The sequence below is a fragment of the Phasianus colchicus genome, chromosome 1, assembly GCF_987193195.1.
Source record: "Phasianus colchicus chromosome 1, bPhaCol1.hap1.1, whole genome shotgun sequence".
Lineage (NCBI taxonomy): Eukaryota > Metazoa > Chordata > Aves > Galliformes > Phasianidae > Phasianus > Phasianus colchicus.
In genome coordinates, this window is record NC_143436.1 from 132,105,582 (window position 1) to 132,127,871 (window position 22,290).

At 36.8% G+C, this 22,290-nt stretch overlaps 1 protein-coding gene across 1 annotated transcript in view; it reads left to right on the top strand.

Moving 5' to 3' along the window:
* Positions 1 to 8,344, top strand: part of OCA2 (OCA2 melanosomal transmembrane protein) — a 206,934-nt gene extending 198,590 nt beyond the window's left edge. The window contains exon 23 of the mRNA XM_090126753.1: positions 7,725 to 8,344. Within this exon, the coding sequence (XP_089982879.1) occupies positions 7,725 to 7,812 (88 nt within the window). The 3' untranslated portion in view covers positions 7,813 to 8,344. The remainder of the gene's footprint in view (positions 1 to 7,724) is intronic.
* Positions 8,345 to 22,290: the final 13,946 nt, after the last annotated feature.

Consider the following 22,290-nt stretch of genomic DNA (forward strand, 5'->3'; position numbering starts at 1 on the left):
ACTATGAAGTTTAACAAACCTGAGAATCCATACCATCCTACTGTTATGTTGGCTTTTGGATTTCTTCCAGAGGAGAGTCTGTATCTGTGGAGTGGGGATCACTTGTTTTACCTATTTGACTCCTAATCCAGAACAGCACTTATTTACATTTTCTAAATTAATAATGAGATTATTCCTATTCTTAGACAAGTGATTTAAAGTTAAGAGACTTTTCAAATGTTGGCTTGTATATGCTTCTGTCTGTAATATAATTATTCTAAGGCCTGATTTATAGAGCAAGGTAACCAGGTTATATGTGCTCTGTGGATTAGTAAAACTCATCTCAATGTGCACACATGTCTGAGTCTAGCTTCCTTTACATATTGTGGTACTAATGAGCTTGCCGAAGTCATTTTTTTTCTCTTTTAAATGTGGGGTATTTCTGCTGGCCATTGAGTCCTTAAAGATAAATGCAAAAAGTTCGTGTTTCATTCCTGTTGTCTCCTAGACATGAGGTTTCGAGCACTTTGCATACACTGCTAAATTGTATTTGTTAATCTAAAGGAATAGTAGAAAAGTTAGAAAATTAACTTGAGCAGTTTTGTGAGGGCTGTGTTGCTTTTCCTTTGTAAAATGTCACTGTTCTGTGTTTTCAGGTTTGTTTCTGCATTGGAGCTTATAATCTTTCATAGGTCTTTGCAGTTTCACCAGTTCCTTTTGGAGTTTTATGTTAGGTTCTAATAGAAGATCTAGATGGTTTTGTCTTTTAACAGCTAATGTCTCTCTCTCTTTCTTTAAACATTCAATTAATTTTTTTAATTATTATTAGTTTTAGCTTGAATTAACATGTTTTCCATTTTCTTTCATTATATCTCATAGGGGTTGCTAGCTTTCCATGTACGAATAGCTTTTGGATAGTTACCATAGTCTCTTGTTCTAACAGCCCTGCATTTTATCCTATTTGTAACACAGAGATCTAAACAGATTCTGCAGCAAATATTCTATTAACAGTGATTTGAATCTTCCAGGTGGAGCTGGCAGACCAGTTAATTTTATTTTTGCAATGAATGCAGCTTTCAATTTAGGTAATCAAAAGTTTGGAAGGTCAAGGAAGAGAGGACTAATATTTGTTCTGCACCTAGTAGTCAGGGTTACAGCAAATGTTGCTTCTAGATCTTCTAGGCTGTAGGAGGCAAAACTTAATACCTTTAGGTTTTCTTATTCGGAATTTGATTTTCCTTATTTCAGTTTAACTTCTTTCAGTGACTCTATGGATAATCTTGGCATAGGCTCAGAACAGATAAAATATCACAAGAAATTATAATAATTTTAGCAATCAGAAGAAAACAGGATTATAGGTTTTGTTCTGTGATTTCAATTACACAGTAACACCTGTGTGTGGTAACTAGTAGGTAAGAACACTGTAATTTTTATGTAATTCTAGACTATGTGAATTTCACAGCAATTTAATGTTGCATTAATTCTTACTGGCAGTTTTAGCCACCTGTTTTTTGAGCGACAACATGTGTCAGATTTGAAGTGGTCATGGGCATGAAAGAAATATTTTTAGCTTTTTTTTTTTTTTAAGCATAGAAAATAACAGGAAAGCCTATACTTTCAGGTGGAGTGGTTTCAGGTGGAGTGGATCAGTATGTCAAAGACTTGAAATAATGGAAAGGTTGACAACAAAAATGATGGGAAGGGCATAAGGCAGTCTGCACTGCAAGGAAGGGAAAGAAGAAATAGGATGACAGTAAAGTGACCACAGATATGATAAAAACAGAGAAATTAACAAAGAGCAGAATTCCTAGTGGATTTGAGACTAAGTCAAGAAATTAAAAAAATTTCCTTTAAATTTCTACTCCTTCCAGAAGCCAAAGAAAAAAAGCTTAAGAATTAATAAACAGAGTTGGTAAAAATGAATTGTTTTTCAAGAAATCCTGAGCATTTTTTAAAAATCAGGATGAAAAATCAACATAATCTTTTTAGAAAATATCTCCATAGGAGAATGTGACAGCAAAAAATCACTATAAAATTCACTTTATATCTAGGATTGTTAGTTGAAATAATTTGTAGATAATGCTGTATAAATCTAAAATACTGAATAAATTAGGAAATAACCATATTCACAAGCATGTCTTAAATTTATAAAGGTAATTTTGTCTCTTGGTTTTGTTTTTTTTTTTTTCCCCAAAAGTATTTCACTATGTTGTGTGATCTTAGCTGAAATACAGAAAACGGATTTGCTTATTGAGCTGTACTGTGTTAGGCTACAACTTTTGAAGACCTTTGTTAGCTAGCTGATTTTTGTTTGACTCTTGAGGGTTATGATATTTTCATTAAGATACATGAATTTTGTAGTTTTACCTTACTGTTGGAAAGAAATACAAGTTACTTTGCAAATAAAATTGTGAAGCTTCATTAAAAGGTGTAACTTCCCTGTCATTTGGAAATAACCTTACATATCTTCTCAGCATGCCCACATCTGAGTCTCATTTTTGAGGCTGCTTTCATAGGTGTATATGTGCTTTCAAAAATGAGCTTATGATAGCAAACTTCTAGAGCAAGGCATTGCATGTGATTAGAGAATTTTCAAGAATTATGAGATTTATCCATCATTTGTTCTGTGTGAAATATTTTCAGATGACAAGGCAAGCTTCAGGTGTGCTGTACTGTGTTGAATAAAGGGAGGAAGTAGGTGGGTGAGAATGTTGTATTTTCTGTAGAACATACAATATGGAACTGATATGAAGTGAGAAGAACAAAATGTTAAGCCTGATGTAAACCTCATCAGTATAATTTGAATTGTGTGTTAAACTGTGTGTGCAAGCCAGAATAGAAGTTAGCTTTAACTCTTACGTCTGGCTGCCTCCAGAATTCTTTCACTGCCAAATGTTTGGTCCTAGGAGATTTTTGCTTTTGCTTTCCCAATCAGTAATGACTGAATGTTCCCCACTTCCTTGCAGGCATGGTTTTGCACTGGTACCTCAGAGGATATACAGACTGTGTAAGTTGTTAGCTGTGTCTGCAGTTAGAACTGTCAGGGTGGTGGTGCCTGTAGGTGGTGTTTTTATGGGTAAGAATGTTTCATGCCCCAAATTAGGCAGTACAAGATGATCAACTTTGGTCTTGTACATCCTAGGCCCTGCTGGCTCTCAAAGCGCCACAAACTAGAGCTGCATGATATGGCAAGAGATCAGTTTGTTCAGGAAAATGCAACTTTGACCCCAAAGGATTCTCTGTTGTTATTTAGAAATTATGTTGGATAAACTTCTAACCTAAGAAAACTGCAATATTCACCTCTGTGGGTACTAATTACAAATGGGATTTATTCCCAGAATAATCATCCACCAGTTTCCTTTTATTCTAAATACAGGGTCAGAAAACTTGCAGTGAGGCTGGATCAAAAATAACTAGATCATTACCCATGAAAAATGTTCATTTTCCTGGCTGGTTTGTGTGCCTGTGTTTGATTTCTCCTAATGCGTACCTCACACTTTTCTTCACAGAGTTTCACCTTGTACATTCCAAATTCTCATTTTAATTAGTCAAGAACATGCTGAATTCTGCTCTCCACAGAGTCTGACATCTCTCCTGCACTGGGGTGATTTGCAAGCTTTTCACTACTGGATCACTGAAGTTATTAATAAGCAAAACTTTGTCCAAGACAACTCCCTGGGGCTGCTGCTTGAAATGTTTCTAGTATCTCACACTGAACTAACATCTGCTTGTGTATATTTAAGCGGTGTGATTTTTGTTTAGATTGCAAGTTTGCATGTAAAATTCTGGTAGAAAGAGGAGGAGGAGAAAGTGGGGGAAATGCCAGGTCCTTTACCCATCCCTTCCTCTCTGCAGCAGTGAAAAGCGCATTTTCCCTGAACTGGCTACAGAGAGTTAGGGTGAAACCTTTTGTGTTATTCAGGACCTGTGAATCTCCCTGTCTGCAACGGCCACAAGAGATGGAAAAACTGCCCAGTGTGGGATGTCTTTGCCCTCTTCCCTTAGATGATGTATAGAAATGTCACACCAGATGCCTTTACAAGATCTTGTAAAAATGTATTTTCATGATGAAGATGCTGATTAGTGTTTCTTACTGTATGGGAACTACTGAATCATGGCCTGAACCTCTGATCGGTCATCTGAGGCAAGCAATGAGTCACCCACAGGAGCACAGGTGAAGGCAATTCACCTGTGCTGCTGGAAGCAGTGGAGCCTGGCTCCACCTCTCCTAGACCCATTTAAGAGCTGAGTACCAGGGGGAAAGGATGTCTTCTGGAGATCCCTCCTCTGGAGTTTTGTAGTGAGCCCAGGATGTGGGTAAGCGTTCTATCCTCTTTTGTATAGTAACCTGCTTAGTCAAACTCTCTGATGTATTCCATTATTATAACATCTGTACATTTATTGATTATATACTTACTAACATGAAGTATTAGTTGAGAAGGAGATTTTAGAACTGCCAAGCATTACTGATCATTTCTCCTGGGCAGGAACAACAACTGACGTGTTACTTTATCACTTTAAGGTGAATGCTGAAAATGAGCATTGGTGGAAAGTTTTACATTGTTTAAAATGTGCTCTTATGTTTGGCGTAACTTAAGAAAATGTAGGTACCTAAACGTTATGTTGTATGTAGCCTGAGACAGGAGCTGTGTCTTCCCCTGAGGTAGAGCAATAGCATGAGTGGGCACTGATCTGACGTGGGTAATTGACTGTCTCTGCAGTAACTAATATTCATGAAGTGATCTTCATCTCCTTTCTCCCTGGCACAAATTCCACATAGAACTTGATCCAATTACATTTGTGCTCAGGCTAGTGGTCCTGAGATTCAGGCCAGAAGTTGAGAGGAAATTGTCCGTGTTGCGAGAGTAATGGTTTCATAGCTGGGCTCTATGCAACCATCCATGCTAAATGATGGCAATCACAACTATCCAGGCTGTGTGTGGCTCCAGCTGCAAGTTTGGCTCCCTCTGTGAGTATGGGCATGATTACAACTCCTGCATGTCTGTATGAGATCCTGTGTAATCCATCCATTTTCCTGCATGGGCACCCTTCATGCCCAGTCTCTTTCTCTTCTCTTTTTAGTGATTGAGGAACAGTTAAGTCTGTTTGGATTCTTCCATCCCCTCACAAATCTTCACAAAGGTGTTACGTTGCCATTCAATGCTGTGCTGCTGTGTGTTCCCCAGGGAGGTTTGTTAGGTTGTATTAGTACAGATTAAGATCTGTGCTATCCTCGCTTCTCTCAGTACCAGTTCTTTGCTTGCTAACTGTGAGGTCAATAAAGTTCTGCTTTCTGTCAAATAACAACCTGTTTTCTTGAGAGAATTGTAGCAGTCTCCGCTTCACCAGCCTGTCATATGGATTCGGCTGCAGGGAACATCCATGAAATATACTGAAGGATGTAGGAGGATTTTATGACCATGCTATTTTATTTCTATAGCCATTGCTGTCTTTTCGTTTGTTTTTGCCTTATCTGACATATTTATGTAAATGAGATTAGGGAGGACTGGAAATCAAACACACTTAGATGAAGAAGGAAAGATTCGGAGCAGTTGGCTAGCCATCAAATTAATTTATTTATTTTTGGTTTTTTGTTTTTTGTTTTTTTTTTTCTAAATAATTCCAATGTAAATAGCTTTAGCTTTTCTGTTTTGCAATGTTACCAGCTTGATCATAGTTTAGTCCGTACTGAATAAAAACAACAATGTTAAAGATGAATAATGACTCACTTTTTTTCTTCAAGTAGTTGCTCAAAAGCAAGGATCTAAACAGTCAAACTTTTAAAAGAACGCTTGCAATGTAATTACACATGCTCATCTGGAAAAAAAAAAAAAAAAGAAAGAAATGAGCACTTCCAAATATATTTCAGACTTCTGAGGAAATATTTGAATGCTGTGAATATCTCTCTCCAGAATGTCAGGAGACTTTGGCACACCACGTCCTAAATCCCAGAGAAATGGAGGAGAAATCCACTTGAGCTGGGCATTGGAACTGTCCTTCTGGGACATGAAATGCATGTTCATGAATACAGGATAATGACAGCCTTTTCAGAGGGATGTCAAGGAATCAGAAATGAGATGATCTCTTAGTCCTGACAGTCTTGTCCCTTAAAGATTTTCAACCTTGCTGGTGTTTCTTTTTTTCCTTTTTTTTCCTTGGCTTGCCTCTAACAGTACATTTCAGTTTCATTTTGATAGTAAGTCAAGAACAGCTAGCATTATGGGAAAGCTTGTTCTTCACTAAATAATTCCAACATTTGCTTCAGAATGTTTGAATTGTACTGGTTTCCTAATTGGTCAGTCAGCTTTGTAGGCTAGGACTGATTTTTTTGTGTGTGTGTATCTGGCTGGGGGTAGGATGCGATCTGAGTTCCTGAGATGAATTCAGTTATCAGTAAACTAAACCTATGATCATGAGTTCCTTTGTTCTGTTGGTCACATCTATACCTCCTTCAGTCAGTTTTTCAGCAAAACAGCAACAAAATAAATGTGGCTTTTGAATATCACAATGCTTAGAGCAACACTGCAGCTGCAGGTAGGAGGAGGTGGAGGGGGCAGACTACAATGAGACACTGAGGTATTTAATTTTCATTTTATGTAATTTTCTCCTATATTCAGGAAGTGTTGAAGAGATTAAATGTCCCAAGAGGCCTCTTTTAGCTGTACTTTCCTAAAATAAGGTGTTATTCATGCACTCAAGCTCAGAAAATGGTGTTCTCCTATCATCAATATATGGGCTCCTAGAACCTTCTCAAAGGCTCCTAGCAAGCAAAAGCACAACTAATATACCCATATGTAATAAGTAGGTCTTACTTCAAGAAAGAGAATAAATCAAAGGCTGCACTTCAGAAAACACTACCATGCTTTGAAGAGGTTTATGGAAGATCTTGGCTAGACTTGACAAAAGAAATTACATAAGGAGTCTCATTTGTCACATGATCATTTCTCACCAAAGTTTTCCTTATGATTTTAGTCACATAGAACAAATTGGTGTGATCACAGCAGTGGTTCTTTATAGTCCTTCAGTGCCACAAAACAACATTGTTTAAGTTTCAGAAAACTAACTCCCTTCTTTTCACAGATGTGGAAGACCTACAAAACTAACAGAGTAAGAATTGGTGAATTCCATAACATCCCTTCTAGTTGTCCATCTCTGCTGCCTGTGTTTGTCAGTCTAAAGAAAGCTGTAAAATATAATGGGTGTGGTCTGAACAGCTTAATCTGTGATGTAAAGCAAAGAGCTGTTTTTTAACAGAACAGCACAGTTTTAGTGCTTTTGCAACTGTCTGGGGTTTATTTCCAACAATTCGTTGATGTTCAGCTCTTGATTCAAAACTTATTGAGAAGTACAGAAAAGAAATACTATCTTTATGTGACTGCAGCTCAGAAGGAAAACAATTTAAAGAGTTTGAGCCATAGATTAAGTTAGAAATTAGAATTTCTACCCTAGTAGATATCCTATAATTGCTGTCTAATCTTAGGTGATACACAACATTGGGATAGATCATCCAGTAACTTCTAAGAATTGTTATTTTACCTGTAAGACAAAGTAAATTGAAAGTGACGCATTGAAATCAATGAAATTATGTTGATTTCAACCACAAATCTCTTAAATAGGCTAGAAATAGAAAAGTAAGGTTGAGTACTAGACTCCCTGTCATAATCTCACAATATGTCCATGCTTTTGTCACTGCTATATTATTAATATCATTATTATTATTGATCTTTCTTTTATTGTTGTTTCAGGTTAGGTTTCCCCATGATGATCGTGTCCTGTACCATCGGGATGTGCTATCTTCTTGTTGCTCATGTTGTAGTAGGTTGGAATTCATAATAATTTATACATTCAAGACTCAAGGAAGCTTTTCTGTTTCATTTGATTTGTATAACAGAACACTAAGAAGATAAATAAAAGGAGAAAGTTGTGTGAAACTCCCACATAAGGTATCAACCAAAATGATCGTGTCAGGTTTGGTCATTCTAACCTTCTGTTCTGTGAACAATTTGCAGAACAAGACATTCCAAATTAAAGAATCCGTATATATAAATATGTAAAAAATAATTATGCAAATGAAAAAGCATCACTGTGAAGGAATATATTGTGCCTGGAAGTTTATGTTAACACAATCTGAGTGTAGTCACAGATGAAAAACTCATTCGCAATGGGAGATGTTCATTAATTTCTTTTAGAGTTTCATTTATCTTTGTCAATGTATTTAGCTGTTTGTATTCAAGTAACTAATATTCAAGCTACAATAGTAGACAGTTAAGCAGACAGTCTGTACACTATGGAAGATGTATCATTATCTATGTTTAAAAATAAACTCAACTCCTGAAAACGTGCTATGGAAGAAATTATTCTTTTGGATCTGGGATTGCATGCTATGGAAGTTTTTGTTTTTTTTTTTTCTTTTGTATTAAAGCTCCTAATCAGTGTTAAGCTGCATTATTTTATTTTTTTTTCCTTAAAGTTATCAAATGCTCCTCTCCTTAGCAAAGTACAGACATAAAGGGTGATAAAGCACTGGACATCTTCCATTTAATTATTAAGTTGCTTCAGTGACAGAGTACTCTAAGTCTTTAGATAGGTTAATACACTATGGAAGAATGAGATCATACTTGGCGTTGATTTCCTTCTCTCTGATAACTTATTAAACTATATATATTGTTTTGTATAATTGGATGCCAGAACAGGTCAAATTTCTCATTATGAATATTAAGTCCTGTGAGGGATTCAAGGTTTCAGTCCAGCTTCCAATACTTTTGTGGGATTGGCCTTAGTTAGTGGCAGTTGTGCTTTATCTTGAGTCAGAGAAATTGGCAACTTGATGAGTGCAACTCAGGTGAACAGGGCTGAATTAGAAGAAGCCAGTTGGAATGAGTAAATGCAGCTTTTACTTGTGTTTAGTCTTTGATATAACTTGCTAAGTGAGAGAAATGGTCTCTCTCTCCCACAGAGGATGTGAAGGTAATCATCCCATTTCACTCATATCCAGATTTTATACCTTACCTAGATAATTTCTGTAAAACTGCAATACAGTTTTAAGACAGTGAGCAAAAGGCTCCATGATGCCATTCAAAGAACGACTGGCTCCCACACCTGTGTATTAAGAAAGCATAACAACTGAACAACCCTAAACCAGAAAAAAAATCCTAAAAAACATCCAAATCAAAATGAAAAATAATAAAAGACCCTAAAGATCGTTCCTTCAGACAACATCTGAAATTGAATTTGTCCTGTTTATATGTTGTGGGTTTTTTTTTTTCCTTTGTGAGAGTGGGTTAGTCTTCAATAATTAGTGTTCTGCTGCAACTAAAGAAACATTAATGCTAATCAGCTTAACATTGATTCCTGGTTAAAAATAATTACAAAAATTCTATAGCTTTCAACTCTTTCACTTTGGAGCAATCTTGGTGCAGGCACTGTTTGTGCATGAACTGCTAGGCCCTGAAGAATGCAAAATCAGGACTCTGCTGAAACATGTTTGTTCTTATCTGCCTTTTTAATTTTATTTTGCTTTTTTTCCCACTCACCAGATTTAAAGCTCTATTTCTTTTTCTATTCTAGTGAAACTCTCAGCATGTAGGAGTATAAAAATGAGGCTGTGGTTCCACAGCACAACTTACAGATTTGTTATATTGTTCTTTTTAAAGGGTAACAAAAGCCCACAAAACAACACCCTTCCAAACCCTAATCCTTCTCCTAGAGCTTTGAAACCCTCTTGCCAACCTTAAGCTGGATCACGCTAATAAAGTGATCACATTTGTCGACTTGAAAATGCACATCTGCATTTACAGTTTGCTGGAAGGAGAAAGATGTAAGTGTAGCAATTCATTTCCACTCACTCTTCTTAGCCAATGCTCTGAAACACTTCAGTGGAAGGGAGATCTTGCTGGCTTTAGAAATGATACATCAACAGGATTCAAAGGAGATTTCCTTTCTGTTTTATTACTTGTCCTGTCAAGAAAAGGCAAGTAGTGTATAGGGAGTACAAAATCACACTGATCATGCTTTTAGTCAACTGAATGTAAGGCTAAATGCATTCTGCTTCTAGAAATTTTCTATTATGGTATAATGTTTTCCTGAGGATTTCCTTCAGATGAATTGGCTTTCCTTCCCTAAACACCCTCCTTTGCACAGCAAAGACCTCTTGAAGAGCTCATATGGCAAAAGAAATGGTAATAAGAAGATAAAGTTGTTTGCACAAGGCTTTATGTGACTGTAATCTAATGTTCAATTACCAGAGAAATAACAGTGATAAACATGTTTTTGTGGCCTCTTGTTGTTGTTTCTCACATTAGCTGACAATCTGCTAAAATGAAAATTATCCAGGTACTTCAGATCACTTCAGGGTAATGAAGTATGTTTTTCACTGTCTCCATTATCGTTATCAGTGTAATCTGCATGTTAGAAAGGCACAAGTTAGAGTGACTACATCCCTGTAAGAAATAGTGTATAGGATCCTGTAGAAGTTGAGTGAATTTGAAGAGTGGGTGGAATTAATTCTTGCAGTGAAAATCTCTCTAAAGGGTTGAGTAAAATATTAGTTAAATAATAAATTATGTAAAAGCCTATCAAATTTAGCAGCTTTGGGGCTGATTTCAGAAGACTGAATTCAGCGTTCAAGAGGCATCTGGACGAGGAGCTGCGAGATCTGGTTTAATAGCTTGTGGTAGCAGTGGTAGTGTGAAAACGATTGGACTGATGATCTTATAGGTCGTTTCCAACCTTGTGATTCTATGATTCTATGATAATTGTCATCAACATCCTTTTAGGCTTACTTTGTGGTGTTTGTTGTAAGCTATGGAGTAAATACAAATGTAAGCCTACTTGAGATGTATTTCTCCTTGAATGAATGGTATAAATGGTGAATGGTATAAAATGCAGCAAGACAGAGATATGTGAATTATATCATTACATGGGAATGTAAGCAAAGCCTGTTAAAAGAACTATCTCATCTTAAGAAGGGCAAATACTGAAAGCAAGGAAAGAAGCAGGAATGTACTAGTAAAGAGGAGTGTAAGAGTGATCCAAGGTCTTTGCAATCCAGCATGTCTCCAACAGACACATAGTATATGCCTGTGAAGATCCCAGGAGTAAGGTGAACATAAAATGCTGCTTTCCCCAAATACAGTCCCCAGATTTCAGAGGTTTCTGTGACTGAGAGGCTTCTTGAATGAGCGGTAGCATATCTGTATTGAATTGCAACTAATGGATTGTCCTAGTACAAACTTTACCAGCACATTGCTGAACCTGTGTAAATTCAACATCTACCTCAAAGAGTTTCATAGATACATTGTGGGGAAAATATTCCAGCTGTTTCTTTTGAATTTGCCCTGTGCTAATCTAATTTCTAAGCCACTTCTCTCCCAACTCCTTTCCTGGATCTTTTGTTTGGGAAGAGTCAGCCCCTTCTACCTTTTTCCAAATCACAATTATATGGATTGATTTCCAGTCTGGAAATCACAGTCTGTTTGCTTGTTTCTTACTTGGAAACATTCTCCTGTCTTTGTTTATGGCTTCTTGCGTCACTGTAGCTTCGAGTCTAAGGGATCAGATGTAAGCATCAGCAAGATAAAAATGCCTGCTGATTTACTCTGTTTTTCTATTATTTCCTAAGAATTGTTGAGATCTGACTCAGTAATTGGACTGTTGCTGACAAGTAAATCAAGGATATATTTTTATAGAAGAGTTTCTTATAATTACAAGCTTCATTTCCTGAGTAATAATTACTAGCTCTCATTGTTTAATGTGTAAAATCAAGGTTATTTTTTTTGTTCCTGCTCTTACACTACAACTGTCCAGACTGAATGTCATTAGCCATTTTTTTTTTTTCAGTCACCTGCTCTTTAAGGCTTTTCTATAATTCTCCACCATTATATCATCTTTGTTACCCTGAATAACTCACAAACTTTCATGTTTAACCTTTTACCTCAAGAGCTAGGTCATTTACAGGTATGTTAATAATCTCAAAGCTAGTCCAACTCCCTCTAGAACTACATGAATGAATCGTACCCCTTATTACACAGTAGGTCAATTTACTTACGAGCTATTGGACTTAATATAGCTAACCTTTGTCTTATAGATCAAATCAAAATTTGTTTAAAAATTGAAAATATTTTCCAATTTGCAGAGTGAGTTTTGAGGCTATCTTGCTAGTGGATATTGCTGTGGGGTGACTGAAAAAATATCACTCATTTATGTAATGATTTAGAAAAAAGCATTTGCCTTGAAAAACAAATGTAATAATTTATTGTTCAGGGAACTCTTTTATACCCATAAAAGGAGATTTGCCTTGTTGAACAGGCTGCTCATAAGAGCTTATTTTAGCCCATACTAAATCTTCTTGTACCATGTTTTGGTCCATTAAAGAAGATACGGTTTTCTTAGCGAAAGTTAAAATAAACTGTGTAATTTCTAAGAAGCCAAAATTTGAAGGTACAATTGGAAATTAAAATTGTGTGATCACTCAGAAAAGGAAGGGTCCCATTTGAGAACTCAAATATTACTTGCAAAATATTTTTTAACAGCTCTTCGGACAATTTGTACTGCATACTTTATTCAGAAAACCAGAATAATTTTATATTTATATATAAGGAATTTATATATATATATATATATATATATATAAAAAATATTTATATATACAGGAATAGATACAAAAAGAAAAGGCTTCAATTTCCTGTTTTGTTGCTAGATTTCTCTGTAACTTTTCATAGCCATTTGATTTGTTTCTATATTTGTTTCTTGATTTTACCCAGCATTCTGATGTGCTTTAAAAATGTACATTTCTGTAGGGATGCTGTGGGCTGTAGGCTTTGTTGATCAAATAGGAGAGCATTAGAGTTCTCTGCAAACATCATCTTTTATTTTAAAGGCACTAATAAAAAATATGGAAAAATATCAGCATAACAGCTATCGATGCTTACGTCCTATGTTAACCCCCATTAAAAAGAATTCATAGGTTTCAAATGACAAAAAATCAATGCAACCTGAAATAGGCACAAATTAAAAATGCTAAGCATGAGCTTCCATGTTTGTTGTAATGGGGTGCTAAGAAAATGATTGGGAAACAAGCCAGAAAATAAAATGAAATAGCTCAAGCATTAAATTAATACTTCTGAATTCACAATAGGAAATTCTAGCAATTCTGAGTAAGTGCTAACCACCTCATACAAAGGCAGCATATGAAAATCTGAGTGATTTATTAAGGGCAACAGGAAATCAACAAGTGTTGGAGTTTTACTGAGGGAAGGATTTAAATCTTTCTCTGTAGATGCTCTAGAGAGAGGACTGTGAGAAGAAATCTTTTTTCGCGTATTGCTTATTAGTGGAAAATGTTATAGGATTGGCAATATCCTAGTGCTACTTAAAGTGACAAGCAGAAAAGGGTTTTTATACCATGTTTAAAGTTGATTGCATGATGTTTTTCTTTTTTCAGGTTTCTATTGCCACTTGACAGGCAGCAGTGATTTATTAGCTGTTTTTTCAGTTAGTGCTTTGCCTAATGAATCAGTAATGGAAAGAAAGCCTGCTCAAGATCTGGTCTTTGCCAGCACTACTGTTATCCTAGTTGAAGTAAAAGGCCCACTGATATTTTTATGAAAATCAACTCACTTTGGCTTGTCCATAATGTAAGGGCTGCCCTAATTGTACAAGACAATATGAAGAAGGGAGATGCAGAGTGTGTAAACGAGAAAAAAGTACAATCAGTGAGGATACACGTATCTTTCTCTTTTTTCTTTCTTCCCAGGTCTTCCCATTTCCTCTCCAATTAATTGTCTGCCAGATATTTTCCTCCTGATAGACATCTGCTGTTTTAAATCTGCAGTCTTCATTTCTTGCTGTTCCTCTAGTACAGCAGCTGAAAACAAAGCCCCAACTTGTTTGCTTTGTCTCCAGCTCTTTTCTCCAGATGATCTGTGCCTACTCTTGCTCAATGATGTTGAGAAAGGAAAATAATTGTTATTTAACAAACAATGAGAAGATAACATGGAACAAGTTTAGATCTTCCTTAGTCTCCTTTGTTTAACTTAATCCTGCTATTTCATATATTGATCCATTGTACTTTCTCACTTATAATCTCTCATGTACATTTTATGTGTTGGTCACAAAAAGAATGTGAAACTCTCATTCAAAATTAAAAACTAAAAACCCCAGCAAGTGCAACAGTGCTGCAGCTGATGAAGATAAATGGAAAAGCCTCAGATTGACTCAAGAGTCTTAATGCTCCATGATGTTGTTTTTTTTTTTTTTTTCTTTGTTTTTCCTGCATTCACTTTTGAGCTCAGGCAGCTACAAATTATAACTCCTGAATTCAATTAGGTTCCCAGAATTCCCAAGAAAAGAAAATCTGCTAAGTAATATCTATTTGGGGTTTGTTTTATACATACAGAGTAACTTACTTGCTGCTTGAAAATGTATCAAGATCTGTGCTATTAGTTTGATTATAACATATAGGTAATTTGATTCAGAACAGGATGTTTAGTAGTGGTTAAAGCTGTGGATAAGTGTAATCTATTTCATACATGCACTGTCTTAGAGATATGTGCATTTCTGTGGGCAAAGATCAGTCTGTGGTCCCAGGGCACAGTGTATGACTAATTTAAGATCTGGTTGGAAAATCCATTCTGGGATTAGTGTAGGCACAAAATCTGACATCTGAGCTAAATGGTGTTCTGATTCTCCTTTGCTTTTAATTCCAGCAGCTCTGGATCCAAACAGTGCGATTTGACTGGTCAAAATATATGACACGAATATATTTTTCTAAATCTTCACTGTGTGAACATGAGAAAAAATATGAATATGAAACTGAAGACAAATATGAATAACATATTGAGATATTTGATTTTACCAGCTGAAGTCAGTGTGTTGCCTGATTGTTATTTTGTTGAGCTCAAAGGCCTCTGTTAACTACTGTATACTATAAAATGTGTGCACAGTGATTGCCAGCAACAGTTCAACACAATCCATTGCAAGTAATAAACATTGGCATTATAGGCACAGTTTTCAGTGTTTACAGTAATTAAGGCCATTTAACACTTTTTTTTTGTTTTTTTGTTTTTTTGTTTTTTTTTTTTTTAATTAGGAACATGATTGAGGGGAGAGGAATATTAACACTTAATTATACAATCCTGTCAGTTGAAAAGCTCTTGCGTTCTCATGTGTCAGAGACAGATTTGTCAGAGACTGACATGTTGTCATGGACAGAGCTTAAGGTGTCCTATACAAAAAATCTAAGCTGATGCATCATAAGCCTTTGAAAAATCTTACCATCTTTTATCCTGGCAACTAAAGTCCCTAAGAGGGATGCATATGCTGCATCCAGGAGCTACTGAAGGCTGAGGAAGCTTCTCACCTGAGAATTCACTACCTGATCTTTCTGAAGTGCTGATTAGCTTCAGTCATAAATTGGAAACTCCAAATTAACAAACAGCTTTACTCTTAAACACTGTCTTGCCATCTATCCTGCTGAAGGGTTCTTGTGATAATAAGTTGAGTGACGCTTATAGGACGCTCCGAGGATGTCGGTGAGGAAATCTGTAATTCTGGTTTGAAAAAAAGAGCTCTGAATGGCATTCAGTGAATGTGATTAATGTGTGACTACACTGGCAGCTGATGTAAAACAGCACGGCAAAGAGAGATTCCTAACACTTATCAAATAAAAATGACTGTGTTTTTGTGAAAAAATCATGTCATACTGGAAGTGAAAACTGTGTGACAAAGAAAGTGAACAAATGAGCTGTCTTAAATGTAAAACTTTTGATTCAGAATATACTCCATTCACAGTATTTGATAATTATTTCATGCTACTTTATGCTAAAAAAATGCTTCCCATGGGGCAGACTTTCAGATTTGACACAGTGCTGGTAAGATTTGGAAATTTGCTTTAAAACAAGGAAATAAAGTTAATTTTCTACAATGAATGTTCTGCGAAATTAATACTCTACAATTTCAACTTAATTTGGACATATTTTTGTGCCTTTTTACAAAGATATGCATTTCATTTAGTAAATTGTAATAGTTTTCATATCTAATTTCCTGGAAGTGTTTTCTTATACTCTAATGAACTAAATAAGTGTGGTCAAGATCACTTGCTTAATTACTTTCCTGAAGCGGGGCTTAGACTGAATATTTAAGATTATCTTGATGCTGTTATTTTGACCCTCAGCACTTGGAAAATGGGAATGAGTTTGTCACTGTAAATGTATGGCATCTAATTACCCTGTTTGTAAATGCAAATCTGAATGTTGAGGATCATGAAATAATGTGTCCCCAAATTACAAGCCTTTAATCAAATAAACCTATCTGACACAAGAAATAGGGACAGCATCCTTATTTTCTTTGTAGAGGGCCCTTCAAAATTCTTCAGAAATCCATGGACCTAGGGACAGTGAACACTGTGTGTGAGAAAAAATTCAGGCATCACAGAAAGTATGATTTCTTCAGAAAAGCACAGCTGAAAAGAACAGGTTGTTTGAGACTGACAGTATTCTTATTATGTTAATAGGTTTTGCACTAAAAAAGAATATGCATTAAAGTCCTGAATTTTGTAAACAAGCTATCAACAACACTTTATGTATTCACATTACATTTTGTCTTATTATTCTTAGTAAAATTGATGACAACTTGCATTACATTTGATTGTGGAACGATAAACATGTCCCAGTGACAGAAGATAAAGGAATTCATACAGATTTCTTCTCTATAGAACTGAACAAAATATCTTGCATACCATTTAGTTCTTCAATGTGTTTAAGAGGAAAACATTTCATAATTGCAGGAGGTAAAGAATACTAAAGGCATTGTGTCTCATTCCAATTCAGAGAATGATAGAGGAAAATGATGGCAAAATGTTTGATTCAGCAAATGGGAAATTTATATTCAATTTGAAGTCTCTGTGTGATTTAACAGGATAGCTGGAGTCAGTGCTGTTCTCTTCTCAACAATTCTAGTTAGCCTGTGCTTAGTGGCTAGTTATGAGCTTTTCACTTCTGTTGGTTTTACCATCATTATAACAGGGAGGCTAATTAATCAGAACTGCTTCAAACAACACAGGTGAGACATTTGCTTAAATAACTGGGGGATGACTGAGTTCAGGGGTGGCAATGAAAGGAGAGAGGACATCCTCAGCCTTAATTATGAACCAAACAAGTCCTTGGGCTGGAGCTGCTGATTCAGACATCAGAAATGTTTGGATCCTCATCTTGGTGGGCTTTGCAACTCCCCTGCTCATGACGTCTAGTTTGGAACTCTGCAGTGGATTCTTCCAGGCTGCACTGCAGCAAGAAGTAAGATTTTGCTGCTGATGTGCTCAGGAACAAGTTCTAACATGAAAATAACCCTTTAATGTCTCCACCCCGAACTATCCTGAGGGTCACAGATCCCAGTGCCTTCTGATAGCAGCTTAATTTTACACTGAGTTTTGTGGTGACTGTATGGTTTGTCATTTCCTCCAGTGACAGCTCAAAATAACTGCTCAGTACAGACAAGGGGATCATCACAGAACCAAAAGCAAAAAACAGCAAACATGCAAAAAGCTCCCCAGAGAAGAATGATGCAAGAAAAGCACCAAAAATATCCTTGCCTGCACAATTGCCCTTCTAGGAAGAAATGTTTTCAATCCCTTGGCCTGCTGGAAAGATTTGCTCTTTGTTTCTGGTGTAGTCACAGAAACTGTAAGAGAGACTTCATCCTTATTTATATCAATAAATATATTGCTGCTTCTCTCTGATGATTGATGTGTATAGTTCTATCCATATGAGCACCGCAGTGACTCACTGTTTAGTAGGTGTTTTGCTCTCTATTAATTCTAATTCTGACTCTTCTGACCATAATAGAGCTTTTTTTCTCAGTATAACTTTATGTCATGACCTTTTAAACCTTTTTCAGTTAAGTACCTGAGGCTCTAAAGTGGTCCTGTGGAAAACTTCAGCTAAATACTCATTTTCTCCCCATGTAGCAAGAAGTTTTTGACTCCTCTTGTTTATTTCTGAGGAGAAGCAGCCCTCCCAAATCTTCCAACAATTATTCACCTCTCTAGTATAGAAGAGTGCTTCTTTAATGACCTTTTCTTGTAAACAAATAGGTTTGGAAATGTAGATTTGCGACAGTGTTGAAGGAAACTGTACTAGAAATCTAAGCCAGCAAGAGGAATTGAAATTTAATTTACTTTCTGCAAACCTACTAGCTCTTACAATGAGATACACAGGTCAGGACATTGACATAAAGTGACAGACTGCATATACATATAGAGGCAACTAGAATGAGAGGCTACAGAAAACCAACACTCAAAGATCTGCCTAGAGGTTACTTTCTGTTGTACCTGGTGGCAACACTTTTGTGACTGAATGCAGAAGCTTGTGTTTTCTGCCCAGAGAAACCCTGTCTGGAAAATCCAGTGTACCTGTATTACAAAGTATCGTATCTGTTTTTCTGAAGGAAGAAGAATTAATATATCTGAAGCAGCTGATGTGCAATAGCCTAATGGAGACATGGAGACACAAAGCTGCCCCTCCATGAGTATCTTTGTTCTCTAATAATGATTATCTTACCTATTATTGTGTTAACATCCACTTAGCTATGTTATTAATGAGTTTAACTCCACTGTTTATATATCATTATGGAAATTTCTGTAATGTTAGTAGGCCTCTGGTTCTGTTGGACTGGTTTTATTAATAGATAATGTATTGAGGTGGAGCCGTGTTGCCTTTAAGACTGACCAACCCAGCCTCTCACCTAGATGTGTGCATCAAGATCTGCTCTGTGGTGATGCACTTGCTCACAGAATTAAAATGGATGATCTACATTCACTTGGTATGAAGCTGAATGCATTAATTACAGCAACTCCAACTCTGCTTTGTTCTGGTTTATTAAATGTGTTAAATTGATACAAAATCCCTTTTAGACATGAATACACAGTAAAAGAAAATCAATTAATTAGAACTTGGATTAACTGAACATCACTGTTCAATGAAGTGGTCCCTGCTGCTATATACATAGAAAGCCTTAACCCTCCAGTGGCTGTGACTAAAGGGCACCAGACTGAATCACATAAGCAGTTGTGTTGGCAGTAGATAATGATGAAAGTTCCTCTTGTATACTGATAATAGGAAGTCTCATCTGTATCAGATGAATCTTTATTATTTCTTAAGAAAGCAAGCCAACAGCAAAAATGTTAGCTGTAGAAAGGGGCAAGCATAGCAGTAAATGCTGATCAACTGTGCTTGAATTATCTGGTTTATCAGATCTACTAAGATACCCTTGTTACCCAGGCACTAGTTCGATCAGCTGAAATCCACACTGCTTCAAATGCAGTGTAATTGCTCTGAAACTCTAGAGAAAAGGGGATTAGTCTGTATGACAACCTTCTATGTGATTCATAAATGCATTTGAAAATGTGTTCAAAATATGTAAGCATCAGGCTACATCCCCAGATTCCTGTATTGACTGAGTGTGATCCCTCAGGGTGTGTGGATATTCCCACCACCTACCTTTGGTATTGAGTTTAAACGCAGAAGAGAGCTGAAGACAGAAGTCCAGACCTCCAAGTCTGCCCTTAGAACCTCAAATCTGTTTGAGAGGGAAAAAATGCAATTGCTTAAGCCGAAGAGAATGCTTTTTGACAACAAAATATATCAGAAAGTGTTCAGTCCAGGTCTGTGTCTGAGGTATACAGGCAAGAGTGGGAATTGTGTTTTGAACCCTTTGTTTGGAGCTGACTTTTTTGTTTGATTGCATAAGGGAAACCTTTCTGCTATAAAACTTAAAAGGTACCATTAAAATGCTGCTCCGTTGTTGAGTAGAATGCACAATTTTTTCTCTCTCCTTCCAACTTGACCATCTCTTTGTCTTTGCTGCTATTAACTTAATTCCTGCCTTGCAGGTTTTCCATTTCTTTTATGAATATGCTGCACTGATACAAACACATTTAGATTTGTACTCCTGAGTCTATCCTCAGGAGGTATTACTAGTGTAACTACATGGCATGAATAAAGCAATATGACTTTTTGTGTCCTTATTCTTTCCCCGTGGCTGTTCTGCCTCAGATACACTATCATTCAGTATCACTAGAATTCATCTACTTTTCTTCCTCTTATAGCTCTGTTTTATTTTCCCTTTTAAGATGTATGCATTAAACATTTCTGTCTTCCTTTTTTTCCCCTTCATTTAATCTGCTAGGTTTCTGTTTTTGCTTAATTCCACCTAGTTCCATTCTTTTTCTTTCTGTTGCTTTCTGGCAGTTATTTTCTTCTTCCAAATATTTACAGACTTCTTGAGAGTGGAAATTGGACCTTTTTTTGTCATTTACTCATTCTTCAACTTTCTAATACTTCAGATATCTACCAAAGATTAATTTTATAAAATATATGTATATTTGATGTCTCTGTTTCCCTTTGGGTAAAGGAAGGAAAAAGATGCTACTACCTTTCCAAGACCTCTATCACTCTATCAGTTTATATATTTCTCTCCTAAAGTGTGATTAAAGAAAATTTTGGACACTAACTTGTGATGGTCTGTTCAACATTAGGTTGTATGCATGACATATTGCACATATCTCTGCCCAAGAAGTCCAAGGTAGAAAAATGAGGCTGTTACAGCTCACTAGCCAGGGTGCCACATTTGGACTGTTGAATGGCGGCAGGTGTATTTATAGTACCATTGATCACAATCCTCTCAATCTCTATAAAAGTAGGTTTCTCACACTGTTATTTTCATATAAGTACAACCTTTCTACGAAGAGAGGCTTAAAAAAGACAGAAAATGCTGGTGGCAAAGTTTATGTGGTGTAAAGCAGAAATATTTTTTAAGCTAGAAATAACCCTAATTGTACACTATTGTGCATGTCAATAGGACAAAATCAAAGACCTGTTGGCAAAAAACAATCTTGAGAATATTCTAACAATTCAGCTGCAGCCCCAGAAGTGACCTGTGACATCAGTAAGTTACAAATGCATTACTTAGAATATAATCAGTATTATCTGTCTTCCTTTGAACCCAAACGAATGCAATGTAAAAAAAAAAACAACAATGACATATACAGCAGCAGCATGTAAATATTTAGTAGCACTGTTGTGGCCAGTGCTACCATGCTGTGGTTAAGAATTTTACAAAGTTGAGTGAGCAGTATAGCCAAAGGGATAATGAAAGGTTTGTGTAGCTGCAGGTATGAGAAAACATAAATAAGAACCCAAACTGACAAACTTTAGGCAAAATAGCATTAGTGGGAACAAGTTAATTAGTAAATTTGAGGCTGGAGAGATTCATTATAGCTTTCTGCTATTGAAAAAAGATAATAAACAGGAGGGAAATCAAATTTTTACATGGGTAGATAGTGATAGGACAAGGGGAGATGGTTTTAAACTAAAAGAGGGGAAATATAGATTAGATGTTAGAAGGAAATTTTTCACTGAAAATGTGGTGACTGCCCCAAGAAGCTGTGGTGCTCCATCCCTGGAGGAGCTCAAGGTCGGGTTGGATGAGACCCTGGGCAGCCTGAGCTGGTGGTAGGCAGCCCTGCCCATGGCAGGTTTTGGGGCTGGATAGGCTATAAAGTCCCTTCCAAACCAAACCATTCTGTTATTCTATGATTCTATGAAATTTGATTGTGGTTTGCTTTAAAATTTAATTCTGGCCCAGTTTTTCAATCTCTTAACCTTTTCTGTCATAGCAACCTAATCACAGAATCACAGAATCACAGAATTGCCAGGGTTGGAAGGGACCTCAAGGATCATGAATCTCCAACCCCCCTGCCACATGCAGGGCCACCACCATTCCACCTAATGCTAGACCAGACTGCCCAGGGCCCCATCCAATCTGGCTTTGAACACCTCCAGGGACGGGGCATCCACAACCTCCCTGGGCAGCCTGTTCCAGTACCTCACCACTCTCTCCGTAAAGAATTTCCCCCTGACATCCAACCTATATCTCCCTTCCCTCAGCTTAAAACCATTTCCCCTTGTCCTGCTGTCACTCACCCTTTCAAAGAGTTGATTCCCCTCCTCTTTGTAGGCTCCCTTTATGTACTGAAAGGCTGCAATGAGGTCACCCCGCAGCCTTCTTTTCTCCAGGCTGAACAAGCCCAGCTCCCTCAGCCTGTCCTCATAGGGGAGGTGCTCCAGTCCCCTGATCATCTTTGTGGCCCTCCTCTGGACCCTCTCCAACAGCTCCCTGTCTTTCTTGTACTGGGGGCTCCAGACCTGGACGCAGTATTCCAGATGGGGCCTCACAAGAGCAGAGTAGAGGGGAACAATCACCTCTCTGTCCCTGCTGGCCACCCCTCTTCTGATGGAGCCCAGGATCCCATTTGCC